Genomic DNA, 18,918 nt, shown 5'->3' with positions numbered 1-18,918 from the left:
TACCCTGGGGTCACCCTGAACGTCCTGGGGTCACTCTGGGGTCACCCTATGAACCTCCTGGGGTCACCCTGGGGTCACCCTGGGGTCACTCTGAATGTCCTGGGGACACCCTGAATGTCCTGGGGATACTCTGGGGTCACTCTGAACCCCCTGGGGTCACCCTGAATGTCCTGGGGACACCCTGGGGTCCCCCTGGGGTGGACATCTGGAGCCTGGGGGTCATCCTCTACACGCTGGTCAGCGGCTCGCTGCCCTTCGATGGACACAACCTCAAGGTGACTGAACACCCTGGGGTCACTCTGAATGTCCTGGGGTCACTCTGAATCCCCTGGGGTCACCCTGGGGTCACCCTGAACCCCCTGGGGACACCCTGGGGTCAACCTGGGGTCACTCTGAACCTCCTGGGGTCATCCTGGGGTCACCCTGAATGTCCTGGGACACCCTGGGGTCACCCTGGGGTCACTGAATGTCCTGGGTCACCCTGAACCTCCTGGGGTCACCCTGGGGTCACTCTGAACGTCCTGGGGTCACCCTGAATGTCCTGGGGTCACCCTGGGGTGGACATCTGGAGCCTGGGGGTCATCCTGTACACGCTGGTCAGCGGCTCGCTGCCCTTCGATGGACACAACCTCAAGGTGACTGAACACCCTGGGGTCACTCTGAATGTCCTGGGGTCACCCTGAATGTCCTGGGGTCACCCTGAATGTCCTGGGGTCATCCTGAATGTCCTGGGGTCACCCTGGGGTCACCCTGGGGTCACTCTGAGCCCCTGGGGTCACCCTGAACGTCCTGGGGTCATCCTGGGGTCATCCTGGATGTCCTGAGGTCACCCTGAGGTCACCCTGGGGTCCCCCTGGGGTCACCCTGAACGTCCTGGGGTCACCCTGGGGTCACTCTGAATGTCCTGGGGTCACTCTGAATGTCCTGGGGACACCCTGGGGTCACCCTGAACGTCCTGGGGTCACCCTGGGGTCACTCTGAACCTCCTGGGGTCACCTGGGGTCACCCTGGGGTCACTCTGAACATCCTGGGGTCACTCTGAACACCCTGGGGTCACCCTGGGGTCACTCTGAATCCCCTGGGGTCACTCTGAACCTCCTGGGGTCACCCTGGGGTCCCCCTGGGGTGGACATCTGGAGCCTGGGGGTCATCCTCTACACGCTGGTCAGCGGCTCGCTGCCCTTCGATGGACACAACCTCAAGGTGACTGAACACCCTGGGGTCACCCTGAATGTCCTGGGGTCACCCTGGGGTCACTCTGAACACCCTGGGGTCACCCTGAATGTCCTGGGGTCACTCTGGGGTCACCCTGAGCCCCCTGGGGTCACCCTGGGGTCACTCTGAGCCCCTGGGGTCACTCTGGGGTCACCCTGAACATCCTGGAGTCATCCTGAACCTCCTGGGGTCACCCTGGGGTCACCCTGAATGTCCTGGGGTCACTCTGGGGTCACTCTGAACACCTTGGGGTCACTCTGAACGTGCTGGGGTCACTCTGAACCTCCTGGGGTCACCCTGAATGTCCTGGGGTCAGTCTGGGGTCACTCTGAACGTCCTGGGGTCACCCTGGGGTCACCCTGGGGTGGACATCTGGAGCCTGGGGTCATCCTCTACACGCTGGTCAGCGGCTCGCTGCCCTTCGATGGACACAACCTCAAGGTGACTGAACACCCTGGGGTCACTCTGAATGTCCTGGGGTCACCCTGGGGTCACTCTGAATCCCCTGGGGACACCCTGGGGTCACCTGGGGTGGACATCTGGAGCCTGGGGGTCATCCTCTACACGCTGGTCAGCGGCTCGCTGCCCTTCGATGGACACAACCTCAAGGTGACTGAACACCCTGGGGTCACCTGGGGTCACTCTGAACCTCCTGGGGTCACTCTGGGTCACCCTGAACGTCCTGGGGTCACTCTGGGGTCACCCTGAACGTCCTGGGGTCACCCTGGGGTCACTCTGAACGTCCTGGGGTCACCCTGGGGTCACCCTGAACCCCCTGGGGTCACTATGGGGTCAGCCTGAACATCCTGGGGTCACCCTGGGGTCACTCTGGGGTCACTCTGAACCTCCTGGGGTCACCCTGGGGTCACCCTGAACCTCCTGGGGTCACCCTGGGGTCACCCTGGGTCACTCTGAATCCCCTGGGGTCACCCTGGGGTCACCCTGAACCTCCTGGGGTCACCCTGGGGTCACCCTGAACGTCCTGGGGTCACTCTGGGGTCACCCTGAGCCCCCTGGGGTCACCCTGGGGTCACTCTGAACCCCCTGGGGTCACTCTGAACGTCCTGGAGTCACTCTGGGGTCACAGATGTGTCCCCAGCTGTCCCCAGGTGTCCCCAGGTGTCCCCAGGTGTCCCCAGGTGTCCCAGGTGTTCCAGGTGTGTCCCCAGGTGTCCCAGGTGTGTCCCCAGCTATCCCCAGGTGTCCCAGCTGTCCCCAGGTGCCCCCAGGTGTCCCAGCTGTCCCCAGGTGTCCCAGGTGACCCCCAGGTGTCCCCAGGTGATCTCAGGAGTCCCCAGAAGCCCTCAGGTGTCCCCAGGTGTCCCCAGCTGCCCCCAGGATGTCCCCAGATGCCTCCCAGCTGTCCCAGCTGTCCCCAGGTGTCCCCAGCTGATCTCAGGAGTCCCCAGAAGCCCTCCAGGTTTCTCCAGCTGTCCCCAGGTGTCCCCAGAAGCCCCCCAGGTGTCCCAGGTGTCCCCAGGTGTCCCCAGGTGTCCCCAGGTGCCCTCAGGTGTGTCCCCAGCTGTCCCAGGTGTCCCCCAGGTGTCCCCAGACCCCCCCAGGTGTCCCAGGTGACCCCAGGTGTCCCCAGGTGTCCCCAGGTGTCCCCAGAAGCCCCCCAGGTGTCCCCAGGTCCCCCTAGGTGTCCCAGGTGTCCCCCAGCTGTCCCCAGGTGTCCCCAGGTGCCCTCAGGTGTGTCCCCAGGTGTCCCCAGCTGTCCCAGGTGTCCCCAGATGTCCCCAGGTGTCCCCCAGGTGCCCCCAGCTGTCCCCCAGGTGTCCCCAGGTGTCCCCAACTGTCCCCCAGGTGTCCCCAGAAGCCCCCCAGGTGTCCCAGGTGTCCCCAGGTGCCCTCAGGTGTGTCCCCAGCTGTCCCCAGCTGTCCCAGGTGTCCCCCAGGTGCCCCCAGCTGTCCCCAGGTGTCCCCCAGCTGTCCCCAGCTGTCCCCAGGTGTCCCCAGGTGTCCCCAGGTGTCCCCAGAAGCCCCCCAGGTGTCCCCAGGTGTCCCAGAAGCCCCCAAGTGCCCCCAGGTGTCCCAGGTGACCCACAGGTGTCCCCAGGTGTGTCCCCAGAAGCCCCCCAGGTGTCCCCAGAAGCCCCCCAGGTGTCCCCAGGTGTCCCCAGAAGCCCCCCAGGTGTCCCAGCTGTCCCCAGGTGTCCCAGCTGCCCCCAGCTGCCCCCAGCTGCCCCCAGCTGTCCCCAGGTGTCCCCAGGTGTGTCCCCAGGTGCCCTCAGGTGTGTCCCCAGCTGTCCCCAGGTGTCCCCAGCTGTTCCCACGTGTCCCAGGTGACCCCAGGTGTCCCCAGCTTTCCCCAGGTGTCCCCAGCTGTCCCAGGTGTGTCCCCAGCTGTCCCAGCTATCCCCAGGTGTGTCCCCAGGTGTGTCCCCAGCTGTCCCAGGTGTCCCCAGCTATCCCCAGGTGTGTCCCTAGGTACCCCAGGTGCCCCCCAGCTGTCCCCAGGTGTCCCCAGCTGTCCCCAGCTGTCCCCAGAAGCCCCCCATGTGTCCCCGTGTACCCCCAGGTGTCCCCAGGTGCCCTCAGAAGCCCTCAGGTGTCTCCAGGTGTCCCCAGGTGTCCCAGGTGTCCCCAGGTGCCCTCAGGTGTGTCCCCAGCTGTCCCAGGTGTCCCCAGAAGCCCCCAGGTGTCCCAGAAGCCCCTCAGGTGTCCCAGGTGTCCCCAGAAGCCCCCCAAGTGCCCCCAGGTGTCCCAGGTGACCCGCAGGTGTCCCCGGTGATCTCAGGTGCCCCCAGAAGCCCCCCAGGTGCCCCCAGGTGTCCCCCAGGTGTCCCCAGCTGTCCCCAGCTGTCCCCAGGTGTCCCCAGCTGTCCCCAGCTGTCCCCAGACCCCCCCAGGTGTCCCCAGACCCCCCCAGGTGTCCCCAGGTGTCCCCAGGTGTCCCCAGAAGCCCCCAGAAGCCCCCCAGGTGTCCCCAGGTGTGTCCCCAGCTGTCCCCAGCTGTCCCCAGGTGTCCCCAGAAGCCCCCCAGGTGCCCCCAGTTGTCCCCAGCTGTCCAGGTGTGTCCCCAGGTGTCCCCAGATGCCCCCAGGTGTCCCCAGACCCCCCCAGGTGTCCCCAGGTGTGTCCCCAGGTGTCCCCAGAAGCCCCCAGGTGTCCCCAGGTGTCCCAGGTGACGGCAGGTGTGTCCCCAGGTGTCCCCAGAAGCCCCCCAGACCCCCCCAGGTGTCCCAGGTGACGGCAGGTGTGTCCCCAGGAGCTGCGGGAGCGTGTCCTGCGTGGGAAGTACCGTGTCCCGTTCTACATGTCCACGGACTGCGAGAACATCCTGCGCCGCTTCCTGGTGCTCAACCCCGCCAAGCGCTGCACCCTCGAGGTCTGGGGGGTCCTGGGGGTCCTGGGGGGCTTGGGGGGGCTTGGGGGGTCCTGGAGGGTCCTGGGGGGGTCCTGGGGGGTCTGGGAGTCCTGGGGGTCCTGGGGGGTTCTGGGGGGCTCAAGGGGGAGGGTTCTGGGGGGCTTGGGGGGGTCCTTGGAGGGATTGAAGGGTCCTGGGGGGTCCTGGGGGGGCTTGGGGGGTCCTGGGGGGGCTTGGGGGGTCCTGGGGGGATCTGGGGGGGCTTGGGTGGCTCTTGAGGGGGTCCTGGGGGCTCCTGGGGGTTCTGGGGGGCTTGGGTGTCCTGGGGGGGTCCTGGGGGGCCTTGGGGGGTCCTGGGGGGGCTTGGGGGGTCCTGGGGCTGCTTAGGGGGGGCTTGGGGGGGTCCTGGGGGCTCGGGGGGGGCTTGGGGGGTCCTGGGGGGTCCTGGGGGGTCCTGGGGAGGTCCTGGAGGGTCTCGGGGGCTCCTTGGGGGGGGCCTGGGGGGTTCTGGGGGGCTCAAGGGGGGTCCTGGGGGGTCCTGGAGGGGTCCTGGGGGGGCTTGGGGGGCTTGGGGGGTCCTGGGGGGGTCCTGGGGGTCCTGGAGTTCCTCAGGAGGTGCTGGGGGGCTCAGGGGGGTGCTGGGGAGTCCTGGGGGGGCTTGGGAGGGTCCTGGAGGGTCCTGGGGGGGCTTGGGGGGGGCTTGGGGGTCCTGGGGGGGCTTGGGGGGGGTTCTGGGGGGCTGGGGGGGTTCTGGAGGGATTGAAGGGTCCTGGGGGGGGCTTTGGGGGTCCTGGGGGGGCTTGGGGGGTCTTGAGGGGGTCCTGGGGGCTTGGGGGGTCCTGGAGGGGTCCTGGGGGTCCTGGGGGGCTTGGAGGGTCTTGGGGGGGCTGGGGGGGTCTGGGGGGCTGTCCTGGGGGGGCTTGGGGGCTCCTTGGGGGGCCTGGGGGGACTTGGGGGGGGCTTGGGTAGGTCCCGGGGGGGGCTTGGGGGGCTTGGAGGGTCCTTGGGGGGGTTCTGGGGGGTCTTGAGGGGGTCCTGGGGGGATCTGGGGGGGTCCTGGGGGGGGTCCTGGGGGCCTTGGGGGGCTTGGGGGTCCTGGGGGGGCTTAGGGGGGCTTGGGGGGTCCTGGGGGGTCCTGGGGGGTCCTGGGGGGGTCCTGGGGGGCTTGGAGGGTCCTGGGGGGTCCTGGGGGGGGGTCCTGGGGGGTCCTGGGGGGGGTCCTGGGGGGGCTTGGGGGCTTGGGGGGGTCCTGGGGGAGGTCCCAGGGGGGGTTCTGGGGGGGCTTGGGGTGTCCGGGGGGGGTCCTGGGGGGCTTGGGGGGTCCTTGGAGGGATTGAAGGGTCCTGGGGGTCCTGGGAGGTCCTTGGGGGGGCTGGGGGGGTCTGGGGGGCTGTCCTGGGGGGTCCTGGGGGGGCTTGGGGGATGCTTGGGAGGTCCTAGGGGGTGCTCGGGGGGGGCTTGGGGGGTCCCTGGGGGTGACTCGGGGGGTCCTGGGGGGCTTGGGAGGTCCTGGGGGCTTGGGAGGGTCCTGGAGGGTCCTCAGGGGGCTCAGGGGGTGCTTGGGGGGGTCCTTAGAGGGATTGAAGGGTCCTGGGGGGCCTTGGGGGGGTCCTGGGGGCTTGGGGGGTCCTGGGGGAGGTCCCAGGGGGGTTTCTGGGGGGTCCTGGGGGGCTCGGGGGGGTCCTGGAGGGGTCCTGGGGGTGCTTGGGGGGGTCCTTGGAGGGATTGAAGGGTCCTGGGGGTCCTGGGGGGGTCCTGGGGGGTCCTGGGGGGTCCTGAGGGGGTCCTGGGGGGGCTTGGGGGCCTGGGGGGGCTTGGGGGGGCTTGGGGGGTCCGGGGGGAGTCCTGGAGGGCTGGGGGGGGCTTGGAGGGTCCGGGGGGGGGTCCTGGGGGCTTGGGAAGGTCCCAGGGGGGGCTTGGGGGGTCCTGGGGGGATCTGGGGGGGCTTGGGGGGTTCTGGGGGGGTCCTGGGGGGGCTTGGGGGTCCTGGGGGGTCCTGGGGGGTCCTGGGGGGTCCTGGGGGGCTTGGAGGGTCCTGGGGGGTCCTGGGGGGGGGTCCTGGGGGGTCCTGGGGGGGGTCCTGGGGGGCTTGGGGGGCTTGGGGGGTCCTGGGGGAGGTCCCAGGGGGGTTCTGGGGGGCTTGGGTGTCCGGGGGGGGTCCTGGGGGGCTTGGGGGGGTCCTTGGAGGGATTGAAGGGTCCTGGGGGTCCTGGGAGGTCCTTGGGGGGCTGGGGGGGTCTGGGGGGCTGTCCTGGGGGGTCCTGGGGGGGTCCTGGGGGGGCTTGGGGGATGCTTGGGAGGTCCTAGGGGGTGCTCGGGGGGGGCTTGGGGGTCCCTGGGGGTGACTCGGGGGGTCCTGGGGGGGCTTGGGGAGGTCCTGGGGGGCTTGGGAGGGTCCTGGAGGGGTCCTCAGGGGGCTCAGGGGGGTGCTTGGGGGGGTCCTTAGAGGGATTGAAGGGTCCTGGGGGGCCTTGGGGGGGTCCTGGGGGCTTGGGGGGTCCTGGGGGAGGTCCCAGGGGGGTTTCTGGGGGGTCCTGGGGGCTCGGGGGGGTCCTGGAGGGGTCCTGGGGTGCTTGGGGGGGTCCTTGGAGGGATTGAAGGGTCCTGGGGGGGTCCTGGGGGGGTCCTGGGGGTCCTGGGGGGGTCCTGAGGGGGTCCTGGGGGGGCTTGGGGGGCCTGGGGGGGCTTGGGGGGGCTTGGGGGGTCCGGGGGGAGTCCTGGGAGGGCTGGGGGGGCTTGGAGGGTCCGGGGGGGGGTCCTGGGGGGCTTGGGAAGGTCCCAGGGGGGGCTTGGGGGTCCTGGGGGGTCCTGGGGGGATCTGGGGGGGCTTGGGGGGTTCTGGGGGGGTCCTGGGGGGGCTTGGGGGGTCCTGGGGGGTCCTGGGGGGTCCTGGGGGGGCCTGGGGGGGTCCTGGGGGGGGTTCTGGGGGGCTTGGGGGGGTCCTTGGAGGGATTGAAGGGTCCTGGGGGGGCTTGGGGGGGTCTTGAGGGGGTCCTGGGGGCTCAGGGGGGGCTTGGGGGTGCTCGAGAGGTCCCAGGGGTCCTGGGGGGTGATTGGGAGGTCCTTGGGGGGGCTGAGCGGGTCTGGGGGGCTGTCCTGGGGGTCCTGGGGGGGTCCTGGGGGGGCTTGGGGGGGTCCTGGGGGGCTTGAGGGGGTCCTGGGGGGCTCCTGGGGGGTTCTGGGGGCTTGGAGGGTCCTGGAGGGATTGAAGGGTCCTGGGGGGGTCCTGGGGGGTCCGGGGGGGGTCCTGGGGGGCTTGGGAGGGTTCTGGGGGGTCCTGGAGGGTCCTGGGGGGATCTGGGGGGTCCTGGGGAGGTCCTGGGGGGGTTCTGGGGGGGCTTGGGGGGGTCCTGGGGGGTCTGGGGGTTCTGGGAGTCCTGGGGGGACTGGGGGGGCTTGGGGGGGCTTGGGGGGTTCTGGGGGGGCTCAAGGGGGGTTCTGGGGGGGCTTGGGGGGGTTCTGGGGGGTCCTGGGGTGGTCCTGGGGGGTCCTGGAGTTCCTCAGGAGGTGCTGGGGGGCTCAGGGGGGTGCTGGGGAGTCCTGGGGGGGCTTGGGGGGGTCCTGGGGTGGTCCTGGGGGGGCTTGGGGAGGTCCTGGGGGTTCTGGGGGGGCTTGGGGGTCCTGGGGGGTCCTGGGGGGGCTTGGGAGGGGCTTGGGGGGGTCTTGAGGGGGTCTGGGGGGTTCTGGGGGGGCTCAAGGGGGGTCCTGGGGGGGCTTGGGGGGATCCTGGGGGGGGTTCTGCGGGGCTTGGGGGGGTCCTGGGGGATCTGGGGGGTCCTGGGGGGCTTGGAGGGTCCTTGGGGGAGTTCTGGGGGGTCTTGAGGGGGTCCTGGGGGGGTCTGGGGAGTTCTGGGGGGGTCCTGGGGGGGCTTGGAGGGCTTGGGGGGTCCTGGGGGGGTCCTGGAGGGTTCTGAGGGGATTGGGGGGGGCTGGAGGGGTCCTGGGGGGTTCTTGGGGGGTCCTGGGGGATCCTTAGGGGGTCTTGGGGGGGTCCTGGGGGGTCCTGGGGGTCTTGGGGGGTCCTGGGGGGCTCTTGGGGTGGTTTTGAGAGGTTTTGGGGCAGTTTTGAGAGATTTTGGGGCAGTTTTGAGGGGTTTTGGGGCAATTTTGAGAGGTTTTGAGAGGTTTTGGGTCAGTTTTGGGCAGTTCTGAGAGGTTTTGGGGTGGTTTTGAGTGGTTTTGAGGGGTTTGGGGGTGGTTTTGAGAGGTTTTGGGGTGGTCTCAGTGGTTTTGTGAGATCCCACAAAGGATCTGGGAGGTCCTGAAAGGTTCTGGGAGGTCCCATGAGAAGTTTTGAGAGGTTTTGGGGGGGTTCTTGAGGGGTTTTGGGGTGGTTTTGAGAGGTTTTGGGGCAGTTTTGAGAGGTTTTGGGGTGGTTTTGAGAGGTTTTGGGGTGGTTTTGAGAGGTTTTGGGTCAGTTTGAGAGGTTTTGGGGCAGTTTTGAGGGGTTTTGGGGTGGTTTTGAGAGGCTTTGGGTCAGTTTTGAGAGGTTTTGGGGTGGTTTTGAGGGTTTTGGGTCAGTTTTGAGAGGTTTTGGGGCAGTTTTGAGAGGTTTTGGGGTGGTTTTGAGAGGTTTTGGGGTGATTTTGAGGCAGTTTTGAGAGGTTTTGGGGTTTTGAGGGTTTTGGGGTGGTCTCAGTGCTCCTGTGAGATCCCACAAAGCATCTGGAAGGTCCTGAAACCTCCTCAGGGTTTTTTTTGGGGACATCTTGGGATGTCCACGTCCCACCCAGCGCCACCCCCGTGTCCCACTGATGTCCCCACGTGTCCCCTCTGTTTCAGGGTTTTGGGGTGATTTTGAGGGGTTTTGGGGCAGTTTTGAGAGGTTTTGGGGCAGTTTTGAGGGGTTTTGGGGTGGTTTTGGGTCAGTTTTGAGAGGTTTTGGGTCAGTTTTGAGAGGTTTTGGGTCAGTTTTGAGGGGTTTTGGGGCAGTTTGAGAGGTTTTGGGGTGGTTTTGAGAGGTTTTGGGTCAGTTTTGAGGGGTTTTGGGGCAATTTTGAGAGGTTTTGGGGTGATTTTGAGGCAGTTTTGAGAGGTTTTTTGGGGTTTTGAGGGTTTTGGGGTGGTCTCAGTGCTCCTGTGAGATCCCACAAAGCATCTGGAAGCTCCTGAAACCTCCTCAGGGTTTTTTTTGGGGACATCTTGGGATGTCCCACGTCCCACCCAGCGCCACCCCCGTGTCCCACTGATGTCCCCACGTGTCCCCTCTGTTTCAGGGGTTTTGGGGTGGTTTTGAGAGGTTTTGGGTCAGTTTTGAGAGGTTTTGGGTCAGTTTTGAGAGGTCTTGGGGAGGTTTGAGAGGTTTTGAGTGGTTTTGAGAGGTTTTGGGTCAGTTTTGAGAGGTTTTGGGTCAGTTTTGAGAGGTTTTGGGTCAGTTTTGAGAGGTTTTGGGTCAGTTTTGGGTCAGTTTTGAGAGGTTTTGGGGCAGTTTTGAGAGGTTTTGGGGCGGTTTTGAGGGATTTTGAGAGGTTTTGAGAGGTTTTGGGGCAGTTTTGAGAGGTTTTGGGTCAGTTTTGAGAGGTTTTGGGGCAATTTTGAGAGGTTTTGGGTCAGTTTTGAGAGGTTTTGGGTCAGTTTTGAGAGGTTTTGGGTCAGTTTTGAGAGGTTTTGGGTCAGTTTTGAGGGGTTTTGGGGCAGTTTTGAGAGGTTTTGGGTCAGTTTTGAGGGGTTTTGGGGCAGTTTTGAGGGGTTTTGGGGCAGTTTTGAGGGGTTTTGGGGTGGTTTTGAGAGGTTTTGGGTCAGTTTTGAGAGGCTTTGGGGTGGTTTTGAGAGGTTTTGAGGGGTTTTGGGTGGAGTTTTGAGGGGTTTTGGGGCAGTTTTGAGAGGTTTTGGGTCAGTTTTGAGGGGTTTTGGGGTGGTTTTGAGAGGTTTTGGGTCAGTTTTGAGAGGTTTTGGGTCAGTTTTGAGGGGTTTTGGGTCAGTTTTGAGGGGTTTTGGGTCAGTTTTCAGGGGTTTTGGGGAGGTTTTGAGGGGTTTTGGGTCAGTTTTGAGGGGTTTTGGGGTGGTTTTGAGGTGGTCTCAGTGGTCCTGTGAGGTCCCACAAAGGATCTGGGAGGTCCTGAAAGGTCCTGGGAGGTCCCATGAGAGGTTTGAGAGATTTTGAGGGGTTTTGGGTCAGTTTTGAGAGGTTTTGGGTCAGTTTTGAGAGGTTTTGGGGCAATTTTGAGAGGTTTTGGGGTGGTTTTGAGAGGTTTTGGGGTGATTTTGAGGCAGTTTTGAGAGGTTTTGGGGTTTTGAGAGGTTTTGGGGTGGTCTCAGTGCTCCTGTGAGGTCCCACAAAGCATCTGGAAGGTCCTGAAACCTCCTCAGGGTTTTTTTTGGGGACATCTTGGGATGTCCCACATCCCACCCAGCGCCACCCCCGTGTCCCACTGATGTCCCCACGTGTCCCCTCCAGCAAATCATGAAGGACAAATGGATCAACATCGGCTACGAGGGGGACGAGCTGACGCCCTACACGGAGCCCCAGGAGGACTTTGGGGACACCAAACGCATCGGTGAGGGACCTTGGGGACCTTGGGGACCTTGGGGACAGCGCCAGGGGCGTGGCCGGCGCGGTGACACCCCCTGGCGTGTCCCCAGAGGTGATGGTGGGCATGGGCTACACGAGGGAGGAGATCAAGGAGGCCCTGAGCACCCACAAGTACAACGAGGTGACGGCCACATACCTGCTGCTGGGGCGGCGCGGAGAGGTGGGTGACACTGGGGACATTGGGGACATTGGGGACAGTGGGGACATTTGGGACAGTCGGGACATTTGGGGACATTGGGACATTTGGGACATTGGGGACATAGGGGACATGGGGGACATTGGGGACATTGGGGGTCAGGGGGACATTGGGGACACTGGGGACATGGGGATATTGGGGACATTGGGGACATTTGGGGACACTGGGACATTGGGGACACTGGGGACAGTGGGGACATTGGGGACAGTGGGGACACTGGGGACAGTGGGGACATTGGGGACACTGGGGACATTGGGGACATTTGGACACTGGGGACAGTGGGGACATTGGGGACATTGGGGACATTGGGACACGGCCACCTACCTGCTGCTGGGGCGCGCGGAGAGGTGGGTGACATTGGGGACATTGGGGACATTGGGGACATCGGGGACAGTGGGGGGTCAGGGGGACATTGGGGACAGTGGGGACACTGGGGACACTGGGGACATGGGGGACACTGGGGACACTGGATACATTGGGGACACTGGGGACATTGGGGACATTGGGGGTCAGGGGGACAGTGGGGACAGTGGGGACATTGGGGACAATGGGGACATCGGGGGTGTGGGGGGGGATTGGGGACACTGGGGGGTCAGGGAGACATTGGGGACAATGAGGGGACATTGGGGACACGGCCACCTACCTGCTGCTGGGGTGGCGTGGAGAGGTGGGTGCCACCGGGGGGACACTGGGGACATCGGGGACAGTGGGGACATTGGGGACATTGGGGATGTTGATGGCCCTGTGACCCTGGGGACAGCCTGAGGGTGGCAGGGGTGGCTCTGGTGACACTGTGACCCTGGTGACACTGTGGTGGCTCTGGTGACAGCCCGAGGGTGGCAGTGCTCTGTCCCTGGTGACTCTGGTGACACTGTGACCCTGGTGACACTGTGACCTTGGGGACAGCCCGAGGGTGGCAGTGCTCTGTCCCTGGTGACACTGTGGTGACACTGGTGACACTGTGGTGGCTCTGGTGACAGCCCGAGGGTGGCAGTGCTCTGTCCCTGGTGACACTGTGGTGACACTGGTGACACTGTGGTGACACTGTGGTGGCTCTGGTGACAGCCCGAGGGTGGCAGTGCTCTGTCCCTGGTGACACTGTGGTGACACTGGTGACACTGTGGTGACACTGGTGACACTGTGGTGGCTCTGGTGACACTGTGGTGACACTGTGGTGACTTTGGTGACAGCCCGAGGGTGGCAGTGCTCTGTCCCCTGGTGGCTCTGGTGACACTGTGGTGACACTGTGGTGTCCCTGGTGACACTGTGGTGACACTGTGGTGACACTGTGGTGACACTGTGGTGTCCCTGGTGACACTGTGGTGACACTGGTGACACTGTGGTGACTTTGGTGACAGCCCGAGGGTGGCAGTGCTCTGTCCTGGTGGCTCTGGTGACACTGTGACCTTGGTGACAGCCCGAGGGTGGCAGTGCTCTGTCCCTGGTGACACTGTGGTGTCCCTGGTGACACTGTGGTGACACTGTGGTGACACTGGTGACACTGTGGTGACACTGTGGTGACACTGGTGACACTGTGGTGGCTCTGGTGACACTGTGGTGACACTGTGGTGGCTCTGGTGACAGCCCGAGGGTGGCAGTGCTCTGTCCCTGGTGGCTCTGGTGACACTGTGACCCTGGTGACAGCCCGAGGGTGGCAGTGCTCTGTCCCTGGTGGCATTGTGGTGACACTGGTGACACTGTGGTGGCTCTGGTGACACTGTGGTGACACTGGTGACACTGTGGTGACCCTGGTGACTTTGGTGACAGCCCGAGGGTGGCAGTGCTCTGTCCCTGGTGGCTCTGGTGACACTGTGACCCTGGTGACTTTGGTGACAGCCCGAGGGTGGCAGTGCTCTGTCCCTGGTGACACTGTGGTGACACTGGTGACACTGTGGTGGCTCTGGTGACACTGTGACCTTGGTGACAGCCCGAGGGTGGCAGTGCTCTGTCCCTGTCACGGCTCCGGGGTCCGGCCGAGGCCCCCAACGGTGCCACCAAGTCGGGGACGTCGGGGACCCACGGGAAGGGACAGCGCGGGGGGGGCCACCACCGGCAACGGCGACACAGCGACTTCTGTGAGTGACATTGGGGACATTGGGGACACTGGGGACACTGGGGGGACATTGGGGACATTGGGGACACTGGGGGGACACTGGGGGGACACAGCGACTTCTGTGAGTGACACTGGGGACATTGGGGACATTGGGGGGACATTGGGGGGACATTGGGGGGACACAGCGACTTCTGTGAGTGACACTGGGGACATTGGGGACATTGGGGGGACATTGGGGACATTGAGGGGACATTGGGGACATTGGGGACATTGGGAGGACACAGCGACTTCTGTGAGTGACACCGGGGACATTGGGGACATTGGGGACACTGGGGACATTGGGGACATTGGGGGGACATTGGGGACACTGGGGACATTGGGGACATTGGGGGGACATTGGGGACACTGGGGACATTGGGGGGACACTGGGGACACTGGGGACACTGGGGGGACATTGGGGACACTGGGGGGACACAGCGACTTCTGTGAGTGACATTGGGGACATTGGGGACATTGGGGGGACATTGGGGACACTGGGGACACTGGGGACATTGGGGACACTGGGGACACTGGGGGGACACTGGGGACACTGGGGACAGCGACTTCTGTGAGTGACATTGGGGACATTGGGGACATTGGGGGGACATTGGGGACACCGGGGACACTGGGGGACACAGCGACTTCTGTGAGTGACACTGGGGACACTGGGGACATTGGGGACACTGGGGACATTGGGGGGACATTGGGGACATTGGGGACACTGGGGGGACACTGGGGACACTGGGGACACTGGGGACACTGGGGGGACACAGCGACTTCTGTGAGTGACATTGGGGACATTGGGGACACTGGGGGGACATTGGGGACATTGGGGACATTGGGGACATTGGGGACACTGGGGGACATTGGGGACATTGGGGGGACACAGCGACTTCTGTGAGTGACACTGGGGACATTGGGGACACTGGGGACATTGGGGACATTGGGGACACTGGGGACATTGGGGACACTGGGGGGACATTGGGGACATTGGGGACATTGGGACATTGGGGACACTGGGGGGACATTGGGGACATTGGGGACACTGGGACATTGGGGACACTGGGGGGACACAGCGACTTCTGTGAGTGACACTGGGGACACTGGGGACATTGGGGACATTGGGGACACTGGGGACATTGGGGACACTGGGGACATTGGGGACATTGGGGACACTGGGGGGACATTGGGGACATTGGGGACACTGGGGGGACACTGAGGGGACACAGCGACTTCTGTGAGTGACATTGGGGACATTGGGGACATTGGGGACATTGGGGACATTGGGGACATTGGGGACATTGGGGGGACATTGGGGACATTGGGGGGACACAGCGACTTCTGTGAGTGACATTGGGGACATTGGGGACACTGGGGACACTGGGGGGACACTGGGGGGACACAGCGACTTCTGTGAGTGACACTGGGGACATTGGGGACATTGGGGGGACATTGGGGGGACATTGGGGGGACATTGGGGGGACACAGCGACTTCTGTGAGTGACACTGGGGACATTGGGGACATTGGGGGGACATTGGGACATTGAGGGGACATTGGGGACATTGGGGACATTGGGAGGACACAGCGACTTCTGTGAGTGACACCGGGGACATTGGGGACATTGGGGACACTGGGGACATTGGGGACATTGGGGGGACATTGGGGACACTGGGGACATTGGGGACATTGGGGGGACATTGGGGACACTGGGGACATTGGGGGGACACTGGGGACACTGGGGACACTGGGGGGACATTGGGGACACTGGGGGGACACAGCGACTTCTGTGAGTGACACTGGGGACACTGGGGACACTGGGGACATTGGGGACACTGGGGACACTGGGGGGACACTGGGGACACTGGGGACAGCGACTTCTGTGAGTGACATTGGGGACATTGGGGACATTGGGGGGACATTGGGGACACCGGGGACACTGGGGGGACACAGCGACTTCTGTGAGTGACACTGGGGACACTGGGGACATTGGGGACACTGGGGACATTGGGGACATTGGGGACACTGGGGACATTGGGGGGACATTGGGGACATTGGGGACACTGGGGGGACACTGGGGACACTGGGGACACTGGGACACTGGGGGGACACAGCGACTTCTGTGAGTGACATTGGGGACATTGGGGACACTGGGGGGACATTGGGGACATTGGGGACATTGGGGACATTGGGGACACTGGGGGACATTGGGGACATTGGGGGGACACAGCGACTTCTGTGAGTGACACTGGGGACATTGGGGACACTGGGGACATTGGGGACATTGGGGACACTGGGGACATTGGGGACACTGGGGGGACATTGGGGACATTGGGGACATTGGGGACATTGGGGACATTGGGGACACTGGGGGGACATTGGGGACATTGGGGACACTGGGGACATTGGGGACACTGGGGGGACACAGCGACTTCTGTGAGTGACACTGGGGACACTGGGGACATTGGGGACATTGGGGACACTGGGGACATTGGGGACACTGGGGACATTGGGGACATTGGGGACACTGGGGGGACATTGGGGACATTGGGGACACTGGGGGGACACTGAGGGGACACAGCGACTTCTGTGAGTGACATTGGGGACATTGGGGACATTGGGGACATTGGGGACATTGGGGACATTGGGGGGACATTGGGGACATTGGGGGGACACAGCGACTTCTGTGAGTGACACTGGGGACACTGGGGACATTGGGGACATTGGGGACAGTGGGGACATTGGGGGGACATTGGGGACATTGGGGACATGGGGGGGACATTGGGGACACTGGGGACACTGGGGGGACATTGGGGGGACACTGGGGACATTGGGGGGACACTGGGGGGACACTGGGGACATTGGGGACATTGGGGACATTGGGGGACACTGGGGACATTGAGGGGACATTGGGGGGACACGGTGACGTCTGTGAGTGTCCCCAGGGAGGGGGCACAGACTGGGGGGGGGGGGGTCTGACCCCTTTTGTGTCCCCCCCCCCCCCCCAAGCAGCCCCTGGGGGGGTCCCTGTGGGGGGTGACCCCCCCTGGTGTCCCCCAATGTCCCCCAATGTCCCCCCCGACCCCCCATTGTCCCCACTGTCCCCCCGTGTCCCCCCCATTGTCCCCATTGTCCCCCCATTGTCCCCCCCATTGTCCCCATTGTCCCCACTGTCCCCATTGTCCCCATGTCCCCATTGTCCCCATTGTCCCCTCATTGTCCCCTCATTGTCCCCACTGTCCCCATTGTCCCCATTGTCCCCATGTCCCCATGTCCCCCCATTGTGTCACTGTGACCCTGGGGACAGCCCGAGGGTGGCACTGACCTGTCCCTGTCCCCATTGTCCCCACTGTCCCCATTGTCCCCATTTACCCCATTGTCCCCACTGTCCCCATTGTCCCCATGTCCCCATTTTCCCCATGTCCCCATTGTCCCCCCATTGTCCCCCCCATTGTCCCCTCACTGTCCCCTCATTGTCCCCATTGTCCCCATGTCCCCATTGTCCCCATGTCCCCATTGTCCCCTCATTGTCCCCATTGTCCCCATGTCCTCCCATTGTGTCACTGTGACCCTGGGGACAGCCCGAGGGTGGCACTGGCCTGTCCCTGTCCCCACTGTCCCCACTGTCCCCTCACTGTCCCCTCACTGTCCCCTCCTTGTCCCCATTGTCCCCATGTCCCCTCACTGTCCCCTCCTTGTCCCCATTGTCCCCACTGTCCCCATTGTCCCCTCCTTGTCCCCATTGTCCCCATTGTCCCCATTGTCCCCATTGTCCCCATGTCCTCATTGTCCCCATGTCCTCATGTCCCCCCCTGTCCCCTGCTGTCCCCCCCGTGGCCCTGGTGTCACTGTGACCCTGGGGACAGCCCGAGGGTGGCACTGACCTGTCCCTGTCCCCATTGTCCCCTCATTGTCCCCTCCACTGTCCCCACTGTCCCCATGTCCCCATTGTCCCCATTGTCCCCATTGTCCCCATTGTCCCCACTGTCCCCATGTCCCCATTGTCCCCATTGTCCCCATTGTCCCCATGTCCCCATTGTCCCCACTGTCCCCATGTCCCCATTGTCCCCACTGTCCCCATGTCCCCATTGTCCCCATTGTCCCCATTGTCCCCATTGTCCCCACTGTCCCCATGTCCCCATTGTCCCCATTGTCCCCATTGTCCCCATTGTCCCCCTCCTCCTGTGGCCCTGGTGTCACTGTGACCCTGGGGACAGCCCAAGGGTGGCACTGACCTGTCCCTGTCCCCATTGTCCCCTCACTGTCCCCTCATTGTCCCCTCATTGTCCCCATTGTCCCCATGTCCCCATGTCCCCATTGTCCCCCGATTGTCCCCAATGTCCCCATTGTCCCCTCATTGTCCCCATTGTCCCCATTGTCCCCATGTCCCCATTGTCCCCATGTCCCCATTGTCCCCCCATTGTCCCCATTGTCCCCATGTCCCCATTGTCCCCCCCTGTCCCCCGCTGTCCCCCCCATGGCCCTGGTGTCACTGTGACCCTGGGGACAGCCCGAGGGTGGCACTGGCCTGTCCCTGTCCCCATTGTCCCCATTGTCCCCATTGTCCCCTCATTGTCCCCATTGTCCCCATTGTCCCCATTGTCCCCCCATTGTCCCCATTGTCCCCATGTCCCCATTGTCCCCCCATTGTCCCCATTGTCCCCTCATTGTCCCCCATTGTCCCCATGTCCCCATTGTCCCCATGTCCCCATTTTCCCCATGTCCCCATTGTCCCCATTGTCCCCCCGTGTCCCCCCATTGTCCCCATGTCCCCATTGTCCCCATGTCCCCATTGTCCCCATTGTCCCCATGTCCCCACTGTCCCCATTGTCCCCTCACTGTCCCCTCCTTGTCCCCATTGTCCCCATGTCCCCACTGTCCCCATTGTCCCCCTCCTCCTGTGGCCCTGGTGTCACTGTGACCCTGGGGACAGCCCGAGGGTGGCACTGGCCTGTCCCCATTGTCCCCATTGTCCCCATGTCCCCTCACTGTCCCCTCCTTGTCCCCATTGTCCCCATTGTCCCCATTGTCCCCATGTCCCCATTGTCCCCACTGTCCCCACTGTCCCCTCACTGTCCCCACTGTCCCCTCACTGTCCCCATTGTCCCCTCACTGTCCCCATTGTCCCCTCACTGTCCCCTCACTGTCCCCTCACTGTCCCCTCATTGTCCCCATTGTCCCCACTGTCCCCACTGTCCCCTCACTGTCCCCTCACTGTCCTCATTGTCCCCATTGTCCCCATTGTCCCCATGTCCCCATGTCCCCATTTTCCCCATGTCCCCATTGTCCCCATTGTCCCCTGCTGTCCCCCCCATGGCCCTGGTGTCACTGTGACCCTGGGGACAGCCCGAGGGTGGCACTGACCTGTCCCTGTCCCCATTGTCCCCATCATTGTGTCCTCCACTGTCCTCATTGTCCCCATTGTGCCCTCACTGTCCCCTCCTTGTCCCCATTGTCCCCCCATTGTCCCCTCATTGTCCCCATTGTCCCCATGTCCCCATTGTCCCCATGTCCCCATGTCCCCATTGTCCCCATTGTCCCCATTGTCCCCCCATTGTCCCCATTGTCCCCTCAT

The 18,918-nt window shown here is 64.1% G+C and overlaps 1 protein-coding gene across 1 annotated transcript in view; it reads left to right on the top strand.

Moving 5' to 3' along the window:
- Positions 1 to 521: 521 nt before the first annotated feature.
- LOC131574461 (MAP/microtubule affinity-regulating kinase 4-like) overlaps positions 522 to 18,918 on the top strand; it is a 32,576-nt gene continuing 14,179 nt past the window's right edge. The window contains exons 1-5 of the mRNA XM_058828925.1: positions 522 to 635; positions 4,427 to 4,546; positions 10,923 to 11,022; positions 11,108 to 11,217; positions 13,181 to 13,328. Of these exons, the coding sequence (XP_058684908.1) occupies positions 537 to 635; positions 4,427 to 4,546; positions 10,923 to 11,022; positions 11,108 to 11,217; positions 13,181 to 13,328 (577 nt within the window). The 5' untranslated portion in view covers positions 522 to 536. The remainder of the gene's footprint in view (positions 636 to 4,426; positions 4,547 to 10,922; positions 11,023 to 11,107; positions 11,218 to 13,180; positions 13,329 to 18,918) is intronic.

The sequence above is a fragment of the Poecile atricapillus genome, unplaced genomic scaffold (genome assembly GCF_030490865.1).
Source record: "Poecile atricapillus isolate bPoeAtr1 unplaced genomic scaffold, bPoeAtr1.hap1 scaffold_334, whole genome shotgun sequence".
NCBI classification, from domain to species: domain Eukaryota; kingdom Metazoa; phylum Chordata; class Aves; order Passeriformes; family Paridae; genus Poecile; species Poecile atricapillus.
This window is presented reverse-complemented; position numbering and strand designations above follow the sequence as displayed.